At 39.6% G+C, this 21,205-nt stretch overlaps 1 protein-coding gene across 8 annotated transcripts in view; it reads right to left on the bottom strand.

Moving 5' to 3' along the window:
- The window catches only part of GRIP1 (glutamate receptor interacting protein 1), a 328,966-nt gene that overhangs the window by 104,382 nt on the left and 203,379 nt on the right, over window positions 1-21,205 (bottom strand). For all 8 annotated transcript variants that reach the window (XM_055712779.1, XM_055712778.1, XM_055712781.1 and 5 more), the window contains exon 2: window positions 4,148-4,228. In XM_055712779.1, coding sequence (XP_055568754.1) covers window positions 4,148-4,228 — 81 coding nt within the window. The remainder of the gene's footprint in view (window positions 1-4,147; window positions 4,229-21,205) is intronic.

Consider the following 21,205-nt stretch of genomic DNA (forward strand, 5'->3'; position numbering starts at 1 on the left):
TAAGTGAACAATTTGCACAGCATTAGTGTCAACAGACTTCTCCATGCTGTTAAAACAGATAAGATGGCATTGGATTTTAGTCTGGAAAGCATGGGAGTAGCTATTTAGCCTGTCCATATTCAGGAAAGCACTGAGAACATGCTTACCTTTAAGCATGTTAAAGTCTCCTTGACTTCAAAGTACTCCTTTAACAGTGTCATTAGCTCTTGACATTGTATCAGCACTGTCTGAAAATTTGATCCGCTTTTTTAAAGCTCCCACAGGAATAAGCAACCATAGGAATGACACTTTTGACACAAGTGGTATTGACCTAACATTTCCACTTGGCTTGGACCCGCAGCAAGCCAGGAGGAAACCTCAGCTCAGGAACTCAATGGGAAGTACAGCCACCTAAACCTAGCAATTCAAGAGGTTAGCTAATAAGTGAATATCAGATGCCTTACTTTTAAAGGATAGATTTTTTTAACTGCATCTGTGATTCTGAGGGGAGGGTCTTACCTGTGAATTCTGAAACACATTGCTTTCATTTACATGCCTAAGTACCAGACCAACAGTGATAGTTCCCAGGATGAAGCACAGTACCCGCCCCCTTGGCTTCTGCAACCTACTCTAAATTTAAAGGTTCAGAGAAGAAAATCTGTTTCGTACTTTGCAGGCTACTTGTGATGCTGGCATTGCCTCAAGCCTCATTTTTACATAAGTTCTGGCTGTAAAGGTAAATAATGTCTCAAACAATCATGTATATATAACTAAACACCTACACATCTGCAAAATCAAGTTTCAAACCGCAATTATATTAATGCAAATAATTTGAATTAACTATAATTTCCGCAATTCTGTAAAACCCTTTGAAAGTATCTGTTCGTTGTTGATCTTGCACTATGTGAAGACATGATAAATATGACATGTAGTCTCATCACATGAATAATGCATTCCGCATCTTAAGCAAGCAACTTCTGCTCCAGAGAGATGCTTAATCCATTCCCTGCTTCTGGTGATGAAAGGAATTAAACCCAGTGCACTGATCTCACAGTATGTGCTCATTTGGCTTTAATTATAAAATGATTATTGCAACATTTTTTCCAGTAAAATAAACCAAACCTGAGCTCCATGTAACCTCTGTAGAACTATATTACTTCTCTGTGCATACAGTCTTTGCTCATCAATACTGCACTTTCAATACAGTTTCACATGGATGGATAAAAACAGCCTCTTGGGGTTTACAGCTGGTATAGTAGTTTCAGGTCTCAGCATAAAAAGCTTTGCTTTTTGGTATCTGGTCAAAGGAAGGAGCACTGGAATCCTTTAAAGTGAATTCAAATGTCATTAGAAGGAGCCTTCACCAGGCACAGGGAGATAACATGATCCCACACTATGCTAGAAGATTTATATCATGTATCCTGGATATGTATTTTCACTAGTATTTTTTCCTCAGACTGTTCAAACCTGTGCAAAGCTCGGTGTAAGATCATTTACCTTGCTAAAACACAAAAGTTTTCTCTTGTCTGATTCAATGGCCAGAGCATTCCTTGGGAACAGGACATCTGCCGTCCATGTCTCAGGAATGACAGAGCAACAAGTGGATTAGACAGCTATACTGTTTAAGGCACTGCCATGCTTCAAGCCTGAAAATACAGCACTTCAGCAACGTGATGTTTTATCAGGCATGCCATCCGGGGGGAGCAGAAATGAATGCTTTCCATACAGTGTATGCTCTCCATGTAGGAATTACTGACAGTAACTCCAGCTGACACATCTTCATCCAGGTCTAGAAGAATTTACCAGGTTCATTGCATCATACCTTCCAATCCAAAAGCTATTTGGAGCTGATCTACATAGTATCAGAAATGCGATCCTGTTCCCAAGCAAAAGTGGCTGTACTACTTCTGGTCTCAAACTAGTTAATGCTACTAGTTAATACTACTAGGACACGTTCTAGTGCCAAGCCAAGCTGGCTAGCTGGGATGCTTCTGCAACTGTGTCAAGACTAATCCATAATGTGGACAAACTGCCCACAGACAAGCAAGAGTGCTAATTCACGAGGTACTAGTTTACATATGAAACGTGTGGTCAAATCTTCTCAGCGTCCAAGTGATACAAATGCTTACGGGTTATTTTCAGAAACTTCAGTCATCTCCTAAACGTTCAAGTTACTTCTCAATATAGTACTTAGTTTTACAAAGCTGTTTATGTATCTAAACCTACAACATCCACTGTGCTATAGAATGTGACTTTGTCAGTGCATGAGTAAGTTTTACTTTTATTTTTTTTTTAAATATCTAACCAGCTCAATCTCATTTATCCTTCAGGCTCCTAAGGTTTAGAAATGCAACAAGGCATTAAAATAAATGTCTTCACTGTATTAAAAGCTGAAGAACGTACATAAGCTTAGGTAATTTTTCTTCAGAACACCTGAAATGAAACATGAAATGAAAGCGTACATCACACCAAACATTTGTCAGTATTATCTCTTTGAACTAACTGTGACTTATGCAGAGCACACAGGAAAGATTTATCTGCAATGCTCTCAAAAACTCCAGAATATACAGCAAATTTTTAAGAAGTTCAAAATTAATGGTCATTGATCATGATATCCATCACTTGAAATTCTTAATCTTATCAAATGCTTTAAAGAAAAATTGCACCAGTTCAGCTTCCATCAAACCTTCTCTTTAAAGAACACAAGTGAAAATCATCAGTTCTCAAAAAGTCATGTGAAACAATGAACTTCAGCCTGTATTTGGACCTTAGCATGTGTTTTATAAATACAGTAACTACATCATAAATTACAGTTACTTAGTTCACAGTGAAAAAATTCAAAATATTAAGAAAAAAAAAAAGATACATCAGTACATTCAATATTAGTGACCTATGAGCTAAAGCATTACCTGAAAAGGTACCACATATAGAGGTCTTAATTCACTCTCAAGAACAATGAATCTTGGTTTGTGTTGACTTGGGGAAAACAAACCCTGGTTGGTGTTTGTATAATGAAAGATTTTTTCATAACAATAACTGTGTACTGGACACTGTAGTCATGATCATAACCACTGTGAAATGACTTCATGATTATACCATAAAAATAACAACCTTTAAATCACTAGGATGTTTTCCACAGTCAAAAACGTTCATTATGAACAACAGTAAATCATCCAGCTCTCTCTCTCGCACACATACAAAGATGCACACAAAGCATCCACAAAACATGTACTTTGGCACTTCAGAACCACTATAGCTACTGAGATGAGATCTGAGCCTGGCAGTGGTAAAGGTCTGAACTCCATCCTCTTACCCATAGCTTCCCTGTGGGTTGCGTGACTCTTCAATAAGGCCATGAAGTGTAGAGAATGCTAACATTAGTCATTAGAAGGTGGGTGACATTGCCTTATAGTTTCTGATCTCTATTGCAATGCATCTTCCCTTCGAGCCAGAGGTTACTGCGCTTGAAGTGAGACTGGCAACATCAGTTATTCCACCTGTGCACAAACTTAGCTGGTCTTCATTTGTTTTCATTAAAAGATCTCTAAAATTTTACTTGAGGTGGAAATCTCTTTAGATTGCTGCATAAGACATATATAAACTTGCTTTTCATGGGCATATTTTGCAGATTTGATTGAAGTAATTAAGAAACACAGGTTCGAAGATCACATATTTTAACTCAATTTAAATAATTGATCTAGTGGCCCAGCTTTGTGCGATGCAATGACAGAAAAGACAAGAATGGGCATAAGTGTGGCAGAAAATCACATGAAGATGAGAGTTCTGACGGAGTGTTGCTCTGCTAGATTTCTAAGCCTGTCTGATCAGCAGTAGAATATATGAGCCAGTCTCCCTACACCATTGAAACCAGATATCAAAGAAGTGATTTAATGGGGTCTGATAGTATGTGAGCTTCTGATGAAAAGGTTGTTGTGCTTGATGTCTGAAATCTGCTGCAAAAGACAGAGACACAGGAATGTTCTTCATAGCAAAAGCTTGATGCAACCTAACTGCAGGAACACCTTACAGCTCCCACGGAGCCTTCCTTATAAAATTGCTTGGAAGTAATTGTAATTCATTTGCTTTTTATAACTAGTTGAACTTTGATTACTATTACCTTGCTGTTCACAAACAAGTCAGGTGTTATAAAAAGCAAAGCAAGTCTTACCTGGAATACTCTGTCTTCTCACAGACAGTGTTCCATCAGGTGCCTTTGCCTGGTTTGCAGACTTTGTGTAAGGACTCTCATCTAAACGGAAATAAGCAACACTTCCAGTTACTGTTAAATATAATGTTAAAACCAACAACATTTTAACCCAAATACTGTGTGAATTAGCAGAGCAGAAGAGCTGCTGTGAGCTAGACAAGGATGGTTACTTCTGAATGCTGACTCAACGCTCAATGTCACGTTTAGACTTGATGACTAAGGCTCTGAATAGCAGAGCTGAAAAAGATGGGGTAAAACTCAGGAAATAACACTCAGCTGATGGCAGACAATATACAAAGGCCTTTTCAGTGTTAACATAATCATAGAAATTTACTTTTTCTTATGTTAAGAAGCTTTACATGTCAAAGACTCAAATGAGATAGGTATCATCCCTGTTCAGGACTGAAAGGCTTCCAGAAGCTTTTGCATATTGCAGCTGTAAAGATGCACTCCATTCCTTTTAGGATCTGTCAGTAGGTGGTTCCTGTTCTGTCCTGACGACTGATTGGGGAAAACATCAGAAAGCTGTTGCCAAATAGGTCAGGCACATTTATGCCTGAAGAATGGCACTGTAACAGTCTGTGTCTGAATAGGAGACTACTTGGAACACCTACTGATCAACCTCAGCACATAAGAGACCACTAATGGTGGGATGAGCAGATGACTCGTCAATTAAAGCCAGCATTAGGCAGAGAGTCACTTCTACATCCCTCTTTAGAGCAGAATGACAGTAGCAGAAAAAATCAACTATATGGTAGCTTTAAAAAGGACAAGCCTTAAGCTCAGAAAAGAAATGTGAATCAGAAGAAAATACTACGTATTTTTTATTTCAATCAAAAGAAAGGAATCAGAAGAAATTAGGCTTCTGTCTTGCTCATCCTTCAATCAAGTGCTCAAACACTTTAAAGTATTATCAAATCCTTCTATTTGGATATTTTCCTTCAGGTTGCAAAGGACCAATGCATTTAGAGCATCTGCATGAATAAATGCTTAAATCCAGATCAATGAGTAAAGGAATCAAAGACTACATTATCTGGTATAGCATCCTTAGATCAAGTAGAACCGTATGAACACTTTCTGGAGAATCAGTTTTTCTTTTCAGCTGACACTCTTGACATTATATGTCTTTGTTGCTGATTACACTATTTATGTCTTGCAAAGTCTTAAACTCCTTTAGAAACCTGCATCAAAGACAGCAGTCCATTTTTATATAGGTGACATAAGGATTTGGTCAGCATAATTTAATTTAAAACCAGGTCTCAGAAAGAAGCTACTAGAAGAGCTAGTTGGCTTTTAAAATCAGAATCTCTACAATGAACGCTGCTACTGTTAGACAGAAGCAGTAACTAAACACCTAAACGAATTTTTTAAAAAAGAAATAAAAAGGCAAAATACTGTTTTATAGCCATGCACCTTGACAAAAATTCAGCAAGTAATGAAGAACATAAATTGGTAAAATACCTAAACAGCCAACATAATTGTGGTTTGTTTTTTTTTTTCTACAGTAAAATGAACTCCCATTGCTTTAGGACTACATTGTTACAAGGAGAAAGAAAACAGGCTTGACTATAATGTATGCAAGTACAAACTCCATGAAAATAAAGCTGTCAGCTACAGGAAAAGAGAAGCATGAAAAAAATTAACGTATATCCAGCTACACAGTTTAAGAAAAAGATAGACATGTAAAGCTTTATTCTTCCATTTGAGGAAAGTTGAAAAGCTAGTATTATTGCATATGCAGAAGATACGTCCCTTCATTAAAGAAAAGAATTACAACAAGAGTGAACTAGAGCTTCTGAAGGAAATAGATTATCTTTTTTCTTTCACAGAAGAGGCACCACTGAGCTCAAACTCAAGGCAAAGCTCTCCCAAACAGCCCTGCTAACTCACATCAATACCAAAAAATAGAGCTCATCAGTAAGATTGTGGCTTACATGCCACATCCATTATTACTTATTTGCAGGTGCTGAACGTGGCAGCAGATAGTGTGAGACACGCATGTTTCTATTAAGAAGCGGGCAGGAAACATAATACAATTTCTCAGGAACTGATGGATGGTGATGACTTTTGGGCCTTATTTGAATGTATAGCCTACCTATGAAAAATATATCAATTTACAGAATAAAACAGTCCTCTCCTAGTCAGACTCATTACATACAAATTATTTTCATCAGATTGGAGACAGGCAAGAAAGGAAAGAAGAATTTTCATAACAAGACCTTTTTTATTGAAACTTTGTCACTGAGCAAATGAGTAAATTACCTATAATCTCATGATGGAATAGGACTTTCTGAATATTGCACTGCACTGAGTTCAGAATAAAGGACAAGCCTGCACATCTTTCTGGTTATTGACACCGATGAGGGGAGAGGAGTGCATGATAAAATTATTCTACTAGGGAGCCTGAGCAAAAAGTCTAGTATTTTCTACACAACAACTGGCAGATATGACAGGTAACTGAGACTGCATACGTGAGCAAACTAGTATTTTAATTTAGGCTTATTAACACTGAAAACTTATTAGATATTTATATCAGTTAGGTACTGCAGGCATGTAATCGTGTTGCATTTCTTAATCTGTCTACAGACTTTCACAGAAAAAAAAAAAAAAAAAAAAAAAAGGACCAAAAAGTTGCCTCATGAACTTTGAACCCCTGTTAATGCGAAATATGCCCAAATAGTATTGGGAAAGAACAACGAACCATTGTTATCATCAGTGGGTGGAAAGCTGTTCTCAGGACAGGAAGGAACTCCCTCTTCAATGCCCATGTAACAGTAAAATCATACTGCAACATAAATGGAAATCAGTGTAAAGGATTCCCAGAAACAAAGGAAAACCAATACAACCAACTGGAGAAAGAATGCAAACAGCCTTATCGAGATACTTATTTGAGAAGGAAGGTAATACAAATAGCAGACAGATGCAGAAATAGATGCCGTCCTAAAGAACAAACTAACCAAAAAGACAAGGAAGCCCTGATAGCCCCGGAATGTCACATACCATTCACACTATCAAAAAAGGGAAAAATCTTTTATACGTATTAGCAAAGTTGTATGTGGGGCCACAAGAATTTATTATCAAATTATAACTTACTGATGCCCCCTCTCTGACCTGCTACACAGTTAGCAAAGAGGGTCTTAAAATGTAAAAAAAAAAAAAGTCTCATGATATCAGCACCTAAAGGCATTTGTCTGAGTGTTTTGTATTAACCAGCTTCCCCCTCTACAGCACAGATAGATTTCTTGGAGATGAAACGCAATCCAGCAAGCCAACACCCTGAAAAAGCAAAGGAGCAAAAGGGTATGAAGCATTCCTCTGCAATGGGAGACAATAACTCAAAATCAGGTAAATCTGTGACATATTTAAGAAGCTGCACATACAAAACAGAGGGAGAAACAGGCTAGAATCAGAAGCATAAATCTCACCTAGCTACACCCTTAGTACTAATATATCATCATCGGGGAGCGAGTTGCAGGCCAAACTGCATCACCCCTGAGCACAGCAACACCTTCACCTGAACAGGCAGATGCACAGCTGCAAACTGAGCTGCCGCTCGGTGCACCAGCTCCTGCCTGCTACTGGAGGAATCGCACTGCAGGTGGCCACGTTCACTACAGCAGGACCAGCTTAGCTATGCGGATACGCTCTTGGAGCTGCATTAATTACATCACCGTTGGGTTTTTTGTTTTTCCCCTCTTAATTTCCTCTGGCCAAGAGATTAGACAACCCACGGTAAATGATTTCTAGCAAGTCAGTAGGTCATACGAAGGTGACTGCTCTGCCAGCAACTCTCTTCACTCAGTGGCTGCAGGAAACCATCCCTCTTACACTGTTAAGAGGTGGGAGTCATTCTCCCCACCCCCAATTCATACATTGCATGTTTCTTGCAGTTGTAAATGTGCAACAGTGAACAAGATGCTCACAGTTTTAATTCACCTACTTCCTGGCAGAACACAGCAATAATCTCAGAGGTGACACCTTGCAGATTACTGAGATTCTTAACCAGCAAAGCAAAATGATCTTCCTGTTTTCTCCTTTTACTTGTCCTCATGAAAGAGCCCCAAATGCTGGTAACAGCAGCTCACATATCATCCTTTCAAAGCTCTACACACAATTCTTCTAATTGAAGACTGCAAAGCTAACGATCAAGTGGACAGGCAAGGAATCCTACCGCTTACAACTATTACTGTAGGCTTATTGCCTTTAGCTATTGACTGTGAGGCAGATAAACAGGTTTTTGCACTTTCCTGACTATTTTTAACCTGGTGGCTTCTCTATTCTGTAACTGAATGACTCATTCTTTGAGTTAGGGACCATGCTGTGACCCATTTAAATCATTCTGCGTTTCTCTTACTATACGAGGCGGGGGGGCTCTGACCAAGACTAAGGGCTCTATACTCTGCGACAAACCAACAGTAATGTAACCCTACAGAGATCATACACCGGACAACATGTATAGATAGCTATCTGAAGTGCTTGGTACTGTGCTAGCAAAACAACCATATGAAACCATTAAATATTTGCTGTATTCAGTTTAATATCCTTTGAAGGATACCAACTGGGGACACATAAAAGGGCATAAAAGGGAAAGCCTAAAGATATTTCCTCAGTCAAGTCTAGGCATTGGATTTATCAGGTGGCTTGTGGCCGCCGAACCATTTGCATGTCTCTTGAGGTGGCTGTGAAAGATATTGACACAAGGATGTTTACAGATGTGCTAAGGTCGAAGAGCCCTCCCTCCTTCAGGCCCTCACAACAGGTTAGAGGCTGTTTCCTTCACTGCTGCTGCCACCGCACGTGTTCCTCAAATGTTCCCTGCTGTGAAGCACCTCCAACCCATGTGAGTTCCAAGACTCTAAAAGGAAGCACACTCCATCTTCAGCTGGCTACACCTCCAGCTGTATCAGCGTATGGGAGGAATAAGATCAACTGCACATGTTATTGCTTACACTGTTCAGGACAGCACACACCTCAGACTAGTAAAGAATCGCATACCTGCACAGGGAAAGAGGACGAGAACACAACAAGTTGTCAAGAGCATGATTACAGCTGAGAGAACATCCCCAAGATTAGTTTCTCAACCATTACAAGCACCAGGGTCACAGTTATTACTTCAGGCATTCTAGATCCGTAACATGACATTCGCAGACATTTGCCACTCCTTAACTTTATAATGAAGAAAAAATTTCACGAAAAGCAACAGGTTTTTATGAATCCTGCCAGTACAGCACAAAATACCATAGGTTCTCATACTTCCTGTATCTGAAACTTATCCTGAATTTTATCTTTAAGTGGCATAAAGCTCCGCATCATTTTTAGCACAGTATCATACCAGTGACAGTTTGTAAATTCTATGCTACAACATTCTCTGTTATCCCCCCAGCTTGCAGATGGAGGCTTTCACAGACAAAAACAAACGTGTGTCCACTGATTTCTGTGGTTTACAGAAGCTCTGAAGTTGAGGAAGGCTTAGCTTAGACAGAATCTCAGTACAATCTTTAGGACCATTCCTGAAGCAACTTACTCTCTTGTAAACTCAGACCCTGCTGTTAAAGATCCCCCATTCTGTAAGAAAGCTGAAATACTTACTGGAGCAGGGACTTGAACCCCGGTCTCACGTTCATAGATGAATACCCAAACTCTCAGCTACAGAATCATTCAGTCTTGCTTACTCACTCTGATCAATGTTTTAGGTATGTCATACAAAGTAAAACGGATTAAAGCTATCTCCTTTACAATCAGTTCCAAGCCCTGTACCAAATCAGGCAGAACAGAGAATCTGAACTCAAGATCCCCTATGTACCCCTGTGAGCAGCCCAGCTGCTAAAAAGCCATCAAGACCACTCTAGAAAAGTGCCCCTGATCCCACGTAAGCTCATCATCTCAATTCCAGTTCTTAGTTTCCAGGAAAAATGCATAAACGTTTCCCCTGAACTGTTAGAAATTCTGGAAAATGTAATTTTCAGGTTGACCTGCAGCAATGGGAAAGGAAAAAGGTATCAAGAGGGAAGATGAAGCCTGGTTATCACACTGCCCTACAGCTTCCAGCTGAGAGGACTTCTGCTAAAGACAGTTGACAAATTTTTCTCCCTGAAGAACAAATAATTCTGAATGAGAACTGACTAAATACCTCTGAATATTTACACAATACCCTGATCAACGTAACCAGTAGCAGTCACAATCAGTAGACAGATACCAACACAACTGAATCTGTAACAGCTGTAACAGTTACAACAGCTGTAAATGAATCATAGCAACACTTACCACCCAGATCTCTTTTTTAAAAATATTTTTTAATTTTTAAATAACTAAAGCTTATAAAGTTAAATGGAAGTTCTAAAATGCCGATAAGTTTTACAACTGAATTATTGAATACACTTGAATTGATAAACCACACTGAAATTTGCTGGGAAGTGGTGAATAGTGGGAATTCTATTTCGGCTGTTGATGGGAGATTTGGCACAAATGTTTTTAGCCTGGTGTAATTTTTAACCTTAGTAACTGTTATTAAGAACAATAATGAAAAAATATCTCAGAGAATGTATTTTTCCTGGGAAAGGAGGATGTTTTTAAAAGATTTGCTTTTAAACAATGCAAGTCTAGAGAAAAAAAGAGACAAAATTAGCTAAGTTCTTTCAGCAGATGTATAACGTACAGATTCTGAATGTACATGCTTCATGAAACAACAAAATGTCAACAATTTACTTTGCCCATATGCTAACCCTTTCAGACTTGTTATGGGAGCTCCAACCATGAAAGAAAGCATTAATTTCTCTTACTGTGCAGAAGAATAACAATTTTTCGCATTCTTTTTGGAGCTATGGCTTCAATCACTTATGATGAGACTTCATTTTTTAAATGGCAATGCTGCTCTTCGAAGTAGTGGTTAGAAGTATCTAAAATTTCCTAAGAGCTGCATATAAAGTAGTCATTAATGAGCTAGGCTCCAAGTAAGACAAATATGAATGTACTTAATCTTAATCCTTTCTTATCAAACTCTGCACTCAGTGCTCTCCAGCAATCTTTATTAAGGAAACAGGGTTTCAAATACTTCCATAAGTAACATTCCTTGGTGTGTGTGACATGGAAAAATTATGAGAAGGAAGAGTTAGAATAGCTTCTCTGGTAATTTTGTTTCCCACATTTAGTAGATGCGTGCTCTGGTTTTCTTAGAAACTTAATTTTAACAGTTATAGCACCCAATGAATAACTGTGTTGTCTCTCTAAAGTGAAAATTTATTCAATTTTATTATACTTTATGTAAATTTAATTCTCTTTTTTTTCTGAATTATATGGTTACTTATTACAGTACCAGCTCAGTTTTAATCTAGAAGCAAGAGAAGTAGGGTACTGTAATTATGCATAACCGTGAACACATTTCCTATTGATATTTACAATACCTCAGCAAGCTTGACCGCTTGAAAAATCATCTGAATATCCTCCAAGTCTGCTTCTCCAAAGTTAGCTTCCTAAGCCTGTGCTTAGGCACCTCAGTGGAAGTGCTTGGCTTCCTAAATGGCTAAGCACACAGTCTCCTCCCCAAACTATTTTGCTCAGGAAAATTCAGAACTTTCCAAGACCACCTAAAACATGCAGAATCTGCAGAAAGCTGAAAACATGTCTCGAGAGGTATTCCCATATGGTGAAATTCACTTCAGTGGATTATCTAACAAAGAAGTAATCCTATTTAAATAATACCCCAACCACAAACTACTTCAAATCTGATAAATACGTCTTTTTGTTTATATAGCATCAAGCATTTGTTAAGGGATTAAACTCAAATGACATAAACCAATTGTTACTGAATTGTTACATAATTTTAGGATTCAAAAGTGAGTTTCACTCTGTTGTCTTGATCTTCCCTTTATTGTTTCTGGAAGTAACACAGGCATCACTTAAGTGAAACGTGTGAGGCTTAACTACAGCAGCTAGAAACTGAAGAAGCTAAGACAGTGAAAAAGGTCAAAGAAACTGAGGTTGTAAACTATTTTCCTTTATGAGGCAGTTTAGGATTCTTCTGTATATACAACTTCTGCAGAAAACTAGAGGATGGGGATATAAGCCTTATTCTAGAGGATGGGGATATAAACCTTTTCACTTAGGAACTTCCTTATAAGTGACACAGATCTCACTGACAGGAAGCATTTCCAGATATTCAAGCTACAGTTTTTGTTCTGAACACCCATAGTTTGTTAAGAGTTGCATCTTGGTCCATAGGAAGGTTTTGTTGTCCTCCCTGCATGTGTGTTTAGGAACATCATATTGCTCTGATGTACTGCTGAGATTGTGTGAAGAGGCCATACATAAGCTTTTTTGGGAAAAAAAACCCACATTGAAAACTGTTTTGTTTATGCAGTTCTAATAATTAAGAGATTCAATTACAGTGTTTAACATCAGTAATTGTTAAATCATCATCCCTCAATAAGATGCGTGCCAAACTTGACAGAGAAACACCAGTGTCAAGATTATGATAAAAGTTCCAACAAGGCTCCTGGAGAAGAGTTGATCAAAGGAGCAAGACCTGAGCCAAGGAAGTGGCTGAGGGTCAGAAAACCAGATGGCATTAATGCCACACCTCATGAAAAAGAACATTTTTATGAATAGATATTCACTTTGAAAACACATCAATAATCTTAACATTACCTTTTATACCCTAACCTTGGTTCAGCTACCCCTCCCATATGGGATTTCGCTGGGCTGGGAAGACGGCAATAGCTGATTAGGGGAAAGGAGGCCAAGCCATACCACATGGCTCCTGAACGATGCTCTCAAGCTAAGCCACTATGCTCCTGGACTGCCCACCGCTGTGCCTCCTAGGGACAAAAGGCAGTTGGTTTTCTTGCAGGCACCATTTCACTGTATATTAACAAAAGATGACGTGTGGTATGATCTGCTATTACACTTGTACTTAAAATGCAACCGGAGAAACATATATTGTACATATCCTGCACGGCACCTCCACTGTACCAGATCTTAACAGCAACTTTCTCGTACATCAACGGTTCCTGTGCCTTCTCAGCACAAACTTGGCAGATGTCTTCCCTGTACTCTGACTGCTTGAGAATTAAAAAGTAGAAGAAGTGATGTTTGAAACTGCCGTTAGAATCTTTTAAAGCCTTCTGATTTTTCCATTTCCATAAAATTATATATTCCCCCTTCCCATCAGTGTGTGTGTGTATATTTTTTTTTCCCATATATATCTGAATAATGATCTTCTAGGAGTACTCATGGGGAAGACACCTACCACCTTCTACCTGTGCAGACCATAATGGAAAGCATATCGGGAACATCTGCTTAGGCTGCCAGCAGAGTTGACAGGGACTGGAAGAAGAGAGGATGTCAACTAGGAACTTTCTCTACTACATGCAGAAAACAGAAGCTAATTACATGTGTGCTGGGGGAGGGCAGTGATAAAGGTTAATAGCTGAGCCGAGACTGTCACTCAAGTTGCATAAAAAGTAAGTAACATATGTTAAACCGATTAGAAAACAGGAGTTTAGTTTGCTTCAGGAAAATTAAGAATAAGCAAAGTGACAACACTATGTTAAAAGACAAGAAGTTAGGAATGGTAATTTTTTCATGAAGTTAGTTATTCTGCTTCCATTCCAGTGCTGTACTAATGCTATTTGCAGTAAATGGTATCATGTATTTTTCAGCCTGCTTGTGTCTGTAAGCTCCTCTAGTGATGACATCTCCCTTCCTTTCCTTTGGAGACTGCTCCACAGGGTGCATCAGGTCTCACAGCTGGAAAATAGTTCCCTCCATCAGTCTACAATTTTCTTTCCTTGCTTTAACTGTCATTCTATTACTCCTAATAACATTCTTCCCCTCTTCAGAAGATCTTATAAAAAAATATCTCTCATGTACTGTTCATTCCATAAATCACACTGATTATTGTGCTTACTGCTTTAGGCTAGGAACCTACCAGTTCTTACTGGGCATGACTTCCCACAAAGACTGGCTGATCTTGTCACTGAAGCATGGTGCACATGCCGACTAGGATATCCCTTTGGTGTAGAGCTCATTTGGTTTCTTCAAGCCAAAAATTTGCACAAGTGTAACTCCGGTCTGGACAACATTAAGAGTAAAGCATATTTTTGCATTTTAGTAATATGTTGTATAAATTTACAGCTTCATAGTTATGCTTTTTAATCCCACTAACAAGCTTTATTTGATTCATAAAATAATGCTAACACTGCTACTAGGAGCTGCATAAACATTATAGCAGTACCAGCGTATTTACATTGGCGCACCAGTGGGATTGCCCCAACTTATTCATTAGTCCAAATTGGCGTGGCTCAGGCTTGGTGAAAAACGGATCTTTCAGAAGAACACACTTCTTACAGACTATAAACCTGGCACCTTCCTTGTGCCCTTGTGAAATACTCTCCCACTTTCAGCCCCTGCCCTGGAAGAGTTTACTCTATATATCCACAAAGACTGTGCAATAACTTTGACTAAGTTCAGCTGTCAGCAGAAGTTCACTGTTTTTAGAAGCTGTGACAAGTTCGAACACAGTGCAGAGTAAGTCTTTCTAAATGAAGTGCTGTGGGCTTTTAGGAGTGGGAACAAAGCATAGTAACAAAAGAGATGCCAAGCTGACAAAACAATACATGCATATTTGTTTTACTTAAAGCTCACATAAAGCCTAGGCTACCTCCTGCGCTCGACAGCATCAATCCATGCATCCAGTTCTTTACAGCAAGCATTTTAACCTGTCAAATACTCGTAATTTGCCAGTGTCTCCTGAGTCCTATTTAATCTCAAAGCTTATTTAGGGCAAGCAGTTCACTGTCTGCAGTATTCCTCAAATTCTGTAAAATGATACTTATTAGAACTGCTTGCCCACATCTTTGCCTACATGCAACTAAGCTGATGTCTGAATCAGCTTTTTCTAGTCCCCTAGAAAATACAATAAACAGATTCAGATGGATGTGTGACATACGTGAAAAATTATACCCCGTAACCTTCAAGGACACAGGCAAATAATTTCTAATCTTTCCATGCACTAATCCTCCCAAGCTTTTTAACCAGGACTCCTCCTCCTTTAGGAATTCACAGCTGCACATTTACGTCTTTGGCTCTGAAGCTCCTAGAAACAACGACAGCATCAACTTATCTTCTACCACAACTGCAGGAGAATAAACAGGGATTTTGGTTTTTTGTAGTGTGAAAACTGTACTTAAACTTTTTGTCCAAACACTACAGCAATGGCGAGGTAATTACTGAATCTTTCTCTGTACTGCCTGTGTATTGCCAGCACTTTCAGATCCATCATAATACTCTGTCTGCATACTCAGGTTCATGCATGTGCTTAGTTTTAATGACGGGTTTATTCGATGTGTAAAATAATTTCAAAGCAACAGAAAACAACTGAAAATAACAGGAAATCTCACACATTAAAAATAGCTCAAACAAACCTGTCAGTATCAGATAAAGCACTCTGCAGAAACATGGCGTTTAAGGCAGAAGCTCAAACAAACTGTCTGGACTTGCCATGTTCTGAAGGTCAGACAAGCCTGGTTTTGGCACACCTACAGCATGATGAATGCCAGAGTCCCGATTATCACAGCCAGTCTGTGCCCTGTCCAGGTTTTATAATGAAGGACTGAGGAAAACTGCTGACATTCAGCCAGACCTGGACAGGCTGGAGGGTTGGGCAGAGGGGAACCTAATGAAGTTCAACAAAGGCAAGTGCAGGGTCCTGCACCTGGGGAGGAACAGCCCCAGGCACCAGCACAGGCTGGGGGCTGACCTGCTGGGAGGCAGCTCTGCGGAGAAGGCCCTGGGAGCCCTGGTGGACGGCAAGCCGCCCACGAGCCAGCAGTGTGCCCGTGTGGCCACGAAGGCCAGCGGGATCCTGGGGGGCATTAGGGGGAGCGTGGCCGGCAGGTGGAGGGAGGTGATCCTGCCCCTCTGCTCTGCCCTGGTGAGGCCGTGTCTGGAGCGCTGGGTCCAGTTCTGGGCTCCCCAGTTCAAGAGAGACAGGGAACTACTGGAGAGGGTCCAGTGTAGGCTGCAAAGATGATGGGAGCGTCTCCCTTATGAGGGAAGGCTGAGAGAGCTGGGGCTGTTTAGTCTGGAGAAGACTGAGACAGGGTCTTAGCAATGTCTACAAATATCTTAAGGGTGAGCATCGAAAGGATGAGGCCAGGCTCTTTTCAGTGGTGCCCAGCAACAAACTGAAACATAAGAAATTCTGTCTGAACATGAGGAAAAGCTTCCTTTACTTTGACTGCGACAAAGCACTGAAAAAGGCTGCCCAGAGAGGTTGTGGAGTCTCCTCTGGAGGCATTCAAAACTGACTTGTATTGTGACTCTGTGCTATCTGCCCTAGGAGAACCTGCTTTAGCAGGGGTTGGACTAGATGATCTCCAGAGGTCCCTTCCAACCCCAACCATTTTGTGATTCTGTGAAACCAAGCTGATTTTAGGAAACAGAACAGAATATAGGCAATTAATAGAACTTGGTGTGTAAGACTTCAGACCCAAGCAAGCCCTAAATATATTAACATCTGCACACTATGCAGCCAATTAAATACATCTGTAGCAAACTCCTGAAAAACAGAAAATTAAGCCAAATAGGTCACACCATTATTTCAAAAAGACACTACATTCTTCATTATCTGAAGTCTGTAAATGGAAAGCCCCGTGCAGAATACAGGACACATTAACGTAAACTGCCATCGGGAAGGAAGGGAGAAACATTCAAGATAAGAAATGACAGAAAATATTAAAAACTGCAATTCCTAAGCAAGAAGAGAAAAACGCTTTCAACTACTTGCTGTAGCTTTGAAATCCAGACAATAACCACATCAGCCAGCATCCGTACAGCCAACATCACCACTGCTATAAACCAAAAGACACAACTGCAGGCACAGCTGGAATTTTATTGACCAAATCAACAAGGAGACACAGAGGACAGAACCTATATCAATAACCAGGGCAAAATGTCTGACAGATGACAGTAGAAGCTTGATCTTTAAGGTATTTCAAGAAATAACTGGTATTTTTACAAAATGCCAATGATTCCAAGCTATGATTTCTGTATCGCAGAAAGCAAGCACTTTGCTGCAGAGTCAAAGAGTTGAACACACTCATTAAGACTGCAAGAACAGCAAAGCAAGCCACTGAGACCCATAAGAATTGCTTGTTAGGTAAGAATTATGGCAGCAGCTTTTAACTGTTGTCTATCAAGCCCTGAAAGATCACAAGACTACTGTGCCACATTTCTTGAAAGGTCCCTAAGAAAAAGAGACATCTTTATTCTGTACTGTGATCGAATTGTGGAACATATCTATAAAGGTCTGCAACACCAAGTATCTAAACAAAGAAGAATGAAGCCATTAAGAGTAACAGACACAGCTGGCGGCCCCGGGCTGCCCCAACAGCCTGAAAAAAGCAAGTTTCTGCACTCCACAGCCAACACATTCTGCCTTCCAGGACTTACAAAGGCTTGAAGATACGCATTGGTTTTGGCTGGCTAGAAATGGAGATTCTTCTGAAAACATCTCCTAGCAGGAGTTAGGACAATAACCGCTGACTGCAGAACAAGTATTGTTAACTGCTCTGACGGATAGTGCCTGTTTGATGTGCTTTCAGCTTCCCTGGTGCATCCTTTGAGAAGGCAGCATGGAGCGGAGGTGCCGTCCCCTGGAGAGAGGGAGCCTTGCTTCTCCTATGGGAGTGTGTGAGCATGAGGGGGATGGAAGCATCAGCAGGGCAGGGTGTAGTAGATGGAAGACAGCAGAAAGCAAAGGCTGATAACAAGAATCAGTGGTGAATATGCTGCACGAGTACTGAATAGAAGGAGGACTTCCTGGGGACCTGATAAGCCCTTGCAGAGTTTGCAATAAATAAATGAATAAATAAATAAATAGAACCCATTTGGTCCAAAAGTCTTGCTTGGGGCATGGGGAAGGGAGACTGCTTACTGTAAGTTAGAGGCTAGGCAGATTTACTTTAAAAATAACCTTGGTTCCCATCAGTCACTTTGAAAAATAAACACGTTAAAACACAACAAAAGATGTCTTCCAGCAGAAGAAAGAACCACCTTTCACCATACATAATACAGGACTCGCTTAAATTATTCTTTGTGAGGCTTATAAAACATCTTGCTAACACTTCCCCATTGTCTCCTGTACTCCACAAGAATTCCATTACTGTTCCTGTCTTCTTGCCTTAAGAGAATAAATAATAAGCAGCTCATTGTCTATGAGGTTTATGGGTGTTCAAAGTTGCCAGTCACCTGCCATTTCCATGCAAAGTAGAAACCCAAGCAGACTCGTCCTTGAGGGAGCTGTAGGGCAGCTGAGCTGGTGGTATTGACCCTAGGCTTTCTGAACCCATACTGTCTCAGAGCTTATAATAAAAATGTTGCACTTCCCATCAAAAGTGGCTTCCACCGAACAGCTCTGTGAAAGCAGCTCCCACACCTCATACCCCTGCATAAGGTCAGGCTAGAGGTGAGGGATGATAAATAACAGAGCTGTGCTTCTGCATGTTCCACAGCAGCATTTGTTCTGCCTGCTTCCTCAAGTCCACATGCCTTCCCTTCACTGGGACACTGCATTTTACCAATATATGAGATTAAAAGGAATAAAAAAAAGTGATGAGGTCTGACAGAAAACAGAAAATAAATATATGCAATGCATAGGATGCTATGTGCCAGATAAGGAAGAGGGAGAGAAGAGGAAAACAAAACTAAATCAAGTTGCAGAGGGAAAAGAAAGGAAGGAACAGTATGGACAGATGAACGGGAAGAGACTAATCCCACTTCTGAACTCCTCCTCAGTCCCTCCCAAGCTCCTCTAACAAGCTCTATTTCCTTTGCTAATTGCACAGTAGAACTGAAGCAGCCTGATTTGGAATCACGCAGAAGTTAAAAATCCTTGGCTTTGAGAATCTGTTCCTAATAGCAAAAGGCCAAATTAGGAAACACTGGAGAAGCTGATGTGGCAACAGACACCATGACACCAGCATCACAGCAGGAATTAATACTTTGCTGCTTTCCCTTCCTAAGCTGCCTCCTCTGCTTGTGACCTGTGGGCTAATGTTCCTCCCTGTGAGAAGCAAATGAATAAAGGAGCTAGCAAGAGCTGGATATATTTTCTATCACCAGCACCACCAGCTCAAAAAACCTGGGTGGGACTGCAAAACAAGATAGGAAGTTCACAAAACAAAACTCTCAATACTTTTTCAACCATGCAGGAATTTTTGGTTCAGATACTTTCTTTAATATTCCACTTAGCAGAGAAGCACAGATAACAGTGACAGTGTTACTGCTAGCATTATAGGGATAGAATAAAAATACAAAAGTGTCAATGACACCTAAAGACAAAACAAAGTGAACATAAAGTCTCAGTACAGAAATTATTTCTTTAACCACCACTGTTTTGTACAATTTTTCCTTTATAGCATGTTTTTTTCAGGTAGTGGATTAGCCTCAGGACTGCTCCCATTGCTTCCAGTAGCAAAGTCTATTGAGACTTGCATGTAAAAAGTTAATTAAAAGTTGAATAAAATGACTACAGAGATCAAACAATGGTCTATTCCTCAAGTTCATGCCAAGATTCATACATGTGTAACGTTATTTTATGATGTTTTCAATAATAATGATGATGAAGAATAAAGGGTTCCCATTATCTCTTCCCAATAGATTTAATCAAAGTAAATCAGAAGTTAAAACAAGCAACTTAAAGACAAAAGGATCACTCTATTCACTGACATTGCCAGGATAGTATCTTCAGTTCAGTCAGACTGGCTACTATACCAGTAGTAAACCCAATATTTTTCTTTAAGCCCCTGCTCTGAAAAGTATGTCAATTTAAGGGATCATGTGTGCTATTAAAGGTCAACAAAAAGGCAGTGGGATTTCAAAGTTAGCAGGATGCTTTAGGTTCAAACCTGGGTTGCATGCTCTCTTGATTTGGGCTGCTTTCCTGAAGTGGGATTACATGCCCTGGTTTTGCAGATATTCAGGCACATGCATGGCTTTTTGCTCTCTAAGTGCATTGTGAAAATCAAGACACGCACTTACCATTAATACATTTTTCTGTGGGACTATATTGTATTATGTTTTATAATGTAAGCAAAAGTATGCAAAAATCTATCACAGTTCATACCCCATCATTTCTAAACATATTCTAGAACCTGGAACTTAATACTAAGTTCTTAAACGCAGCTGTGACAAAACAGGCCACTGTTGTAGCAGGTTCCCACTGAATATACTGGCAAATTGCAGTGAGAATGGCTGTCTGCAAGTCTGACGCAATTTCTATGTAAGGATCAAAAAATGGATGCTGAAAGTCATACATTCATCATTTTAGCCTCTTAAAAAGAATACTGAAACATTTATTCTCATAAAACTCATAAAAATAAATACTCCCAACATAGATTTATGATACAAAGAATACCAATTTCAGAGTAACAGCACTTTGATATAGAAAGGCCATGAAAGATCATCCAGCATTCTGGTATAAACACACAATCTATTTTGAAATTCCCAGATGTGTGGGCTACCATTCCTTTCTTCGAAGATTTTATCTGATGTGTGCTCATACACAATTTAAAACAGACCAAGGTCTATTAAAGTGCATCAAAGTCCTGAAGGAGAAGAGGCTGCATACTGTTCATGCATATAGACAGTGAGCTACAGACAAATACCACCATGGTAGTGGCTTTCCATTTTAAAAAAGCCCAACTTTATTTCCTTAATTTCCCTTCTCTACCCTAAAATTTAAAGACTCCCTAACCATTTATGCATTCTTTGGAATTAAACTCCAGTCTTACAGGAATTTTAGCCTTTTCTAGTACACTTTGGAAAACAATGGGTTTGTGAGCAGAGTAGTGCACATTCATAAAGGTGTGGATGCTGATCTGACTGAGTTCTTTTATGAAATCTTGGCTAAATGAACAGAGAACAGCCATCATGGGTTATAATTACAATTACAGCTCCCCTGGACAATCTTAGTCAATCATAATTTCTTCATGTTGTTATTTTAGCTTGCCAATCCCCCCC

Source organism: Falco cherrug, chromosome 5 (genome assembly GCF_023634085.1).
Source record: "Falco cherrug isolate bFalChe1 chromosome 5, bFalChe1.pri, whole genome shotgun sequence".
Taxonomy (NCBI): Eukaryota; Metazoa; Chordata; class Aves; order Falconiformes; family Falconidae; genus Falco; species Falco cherrug.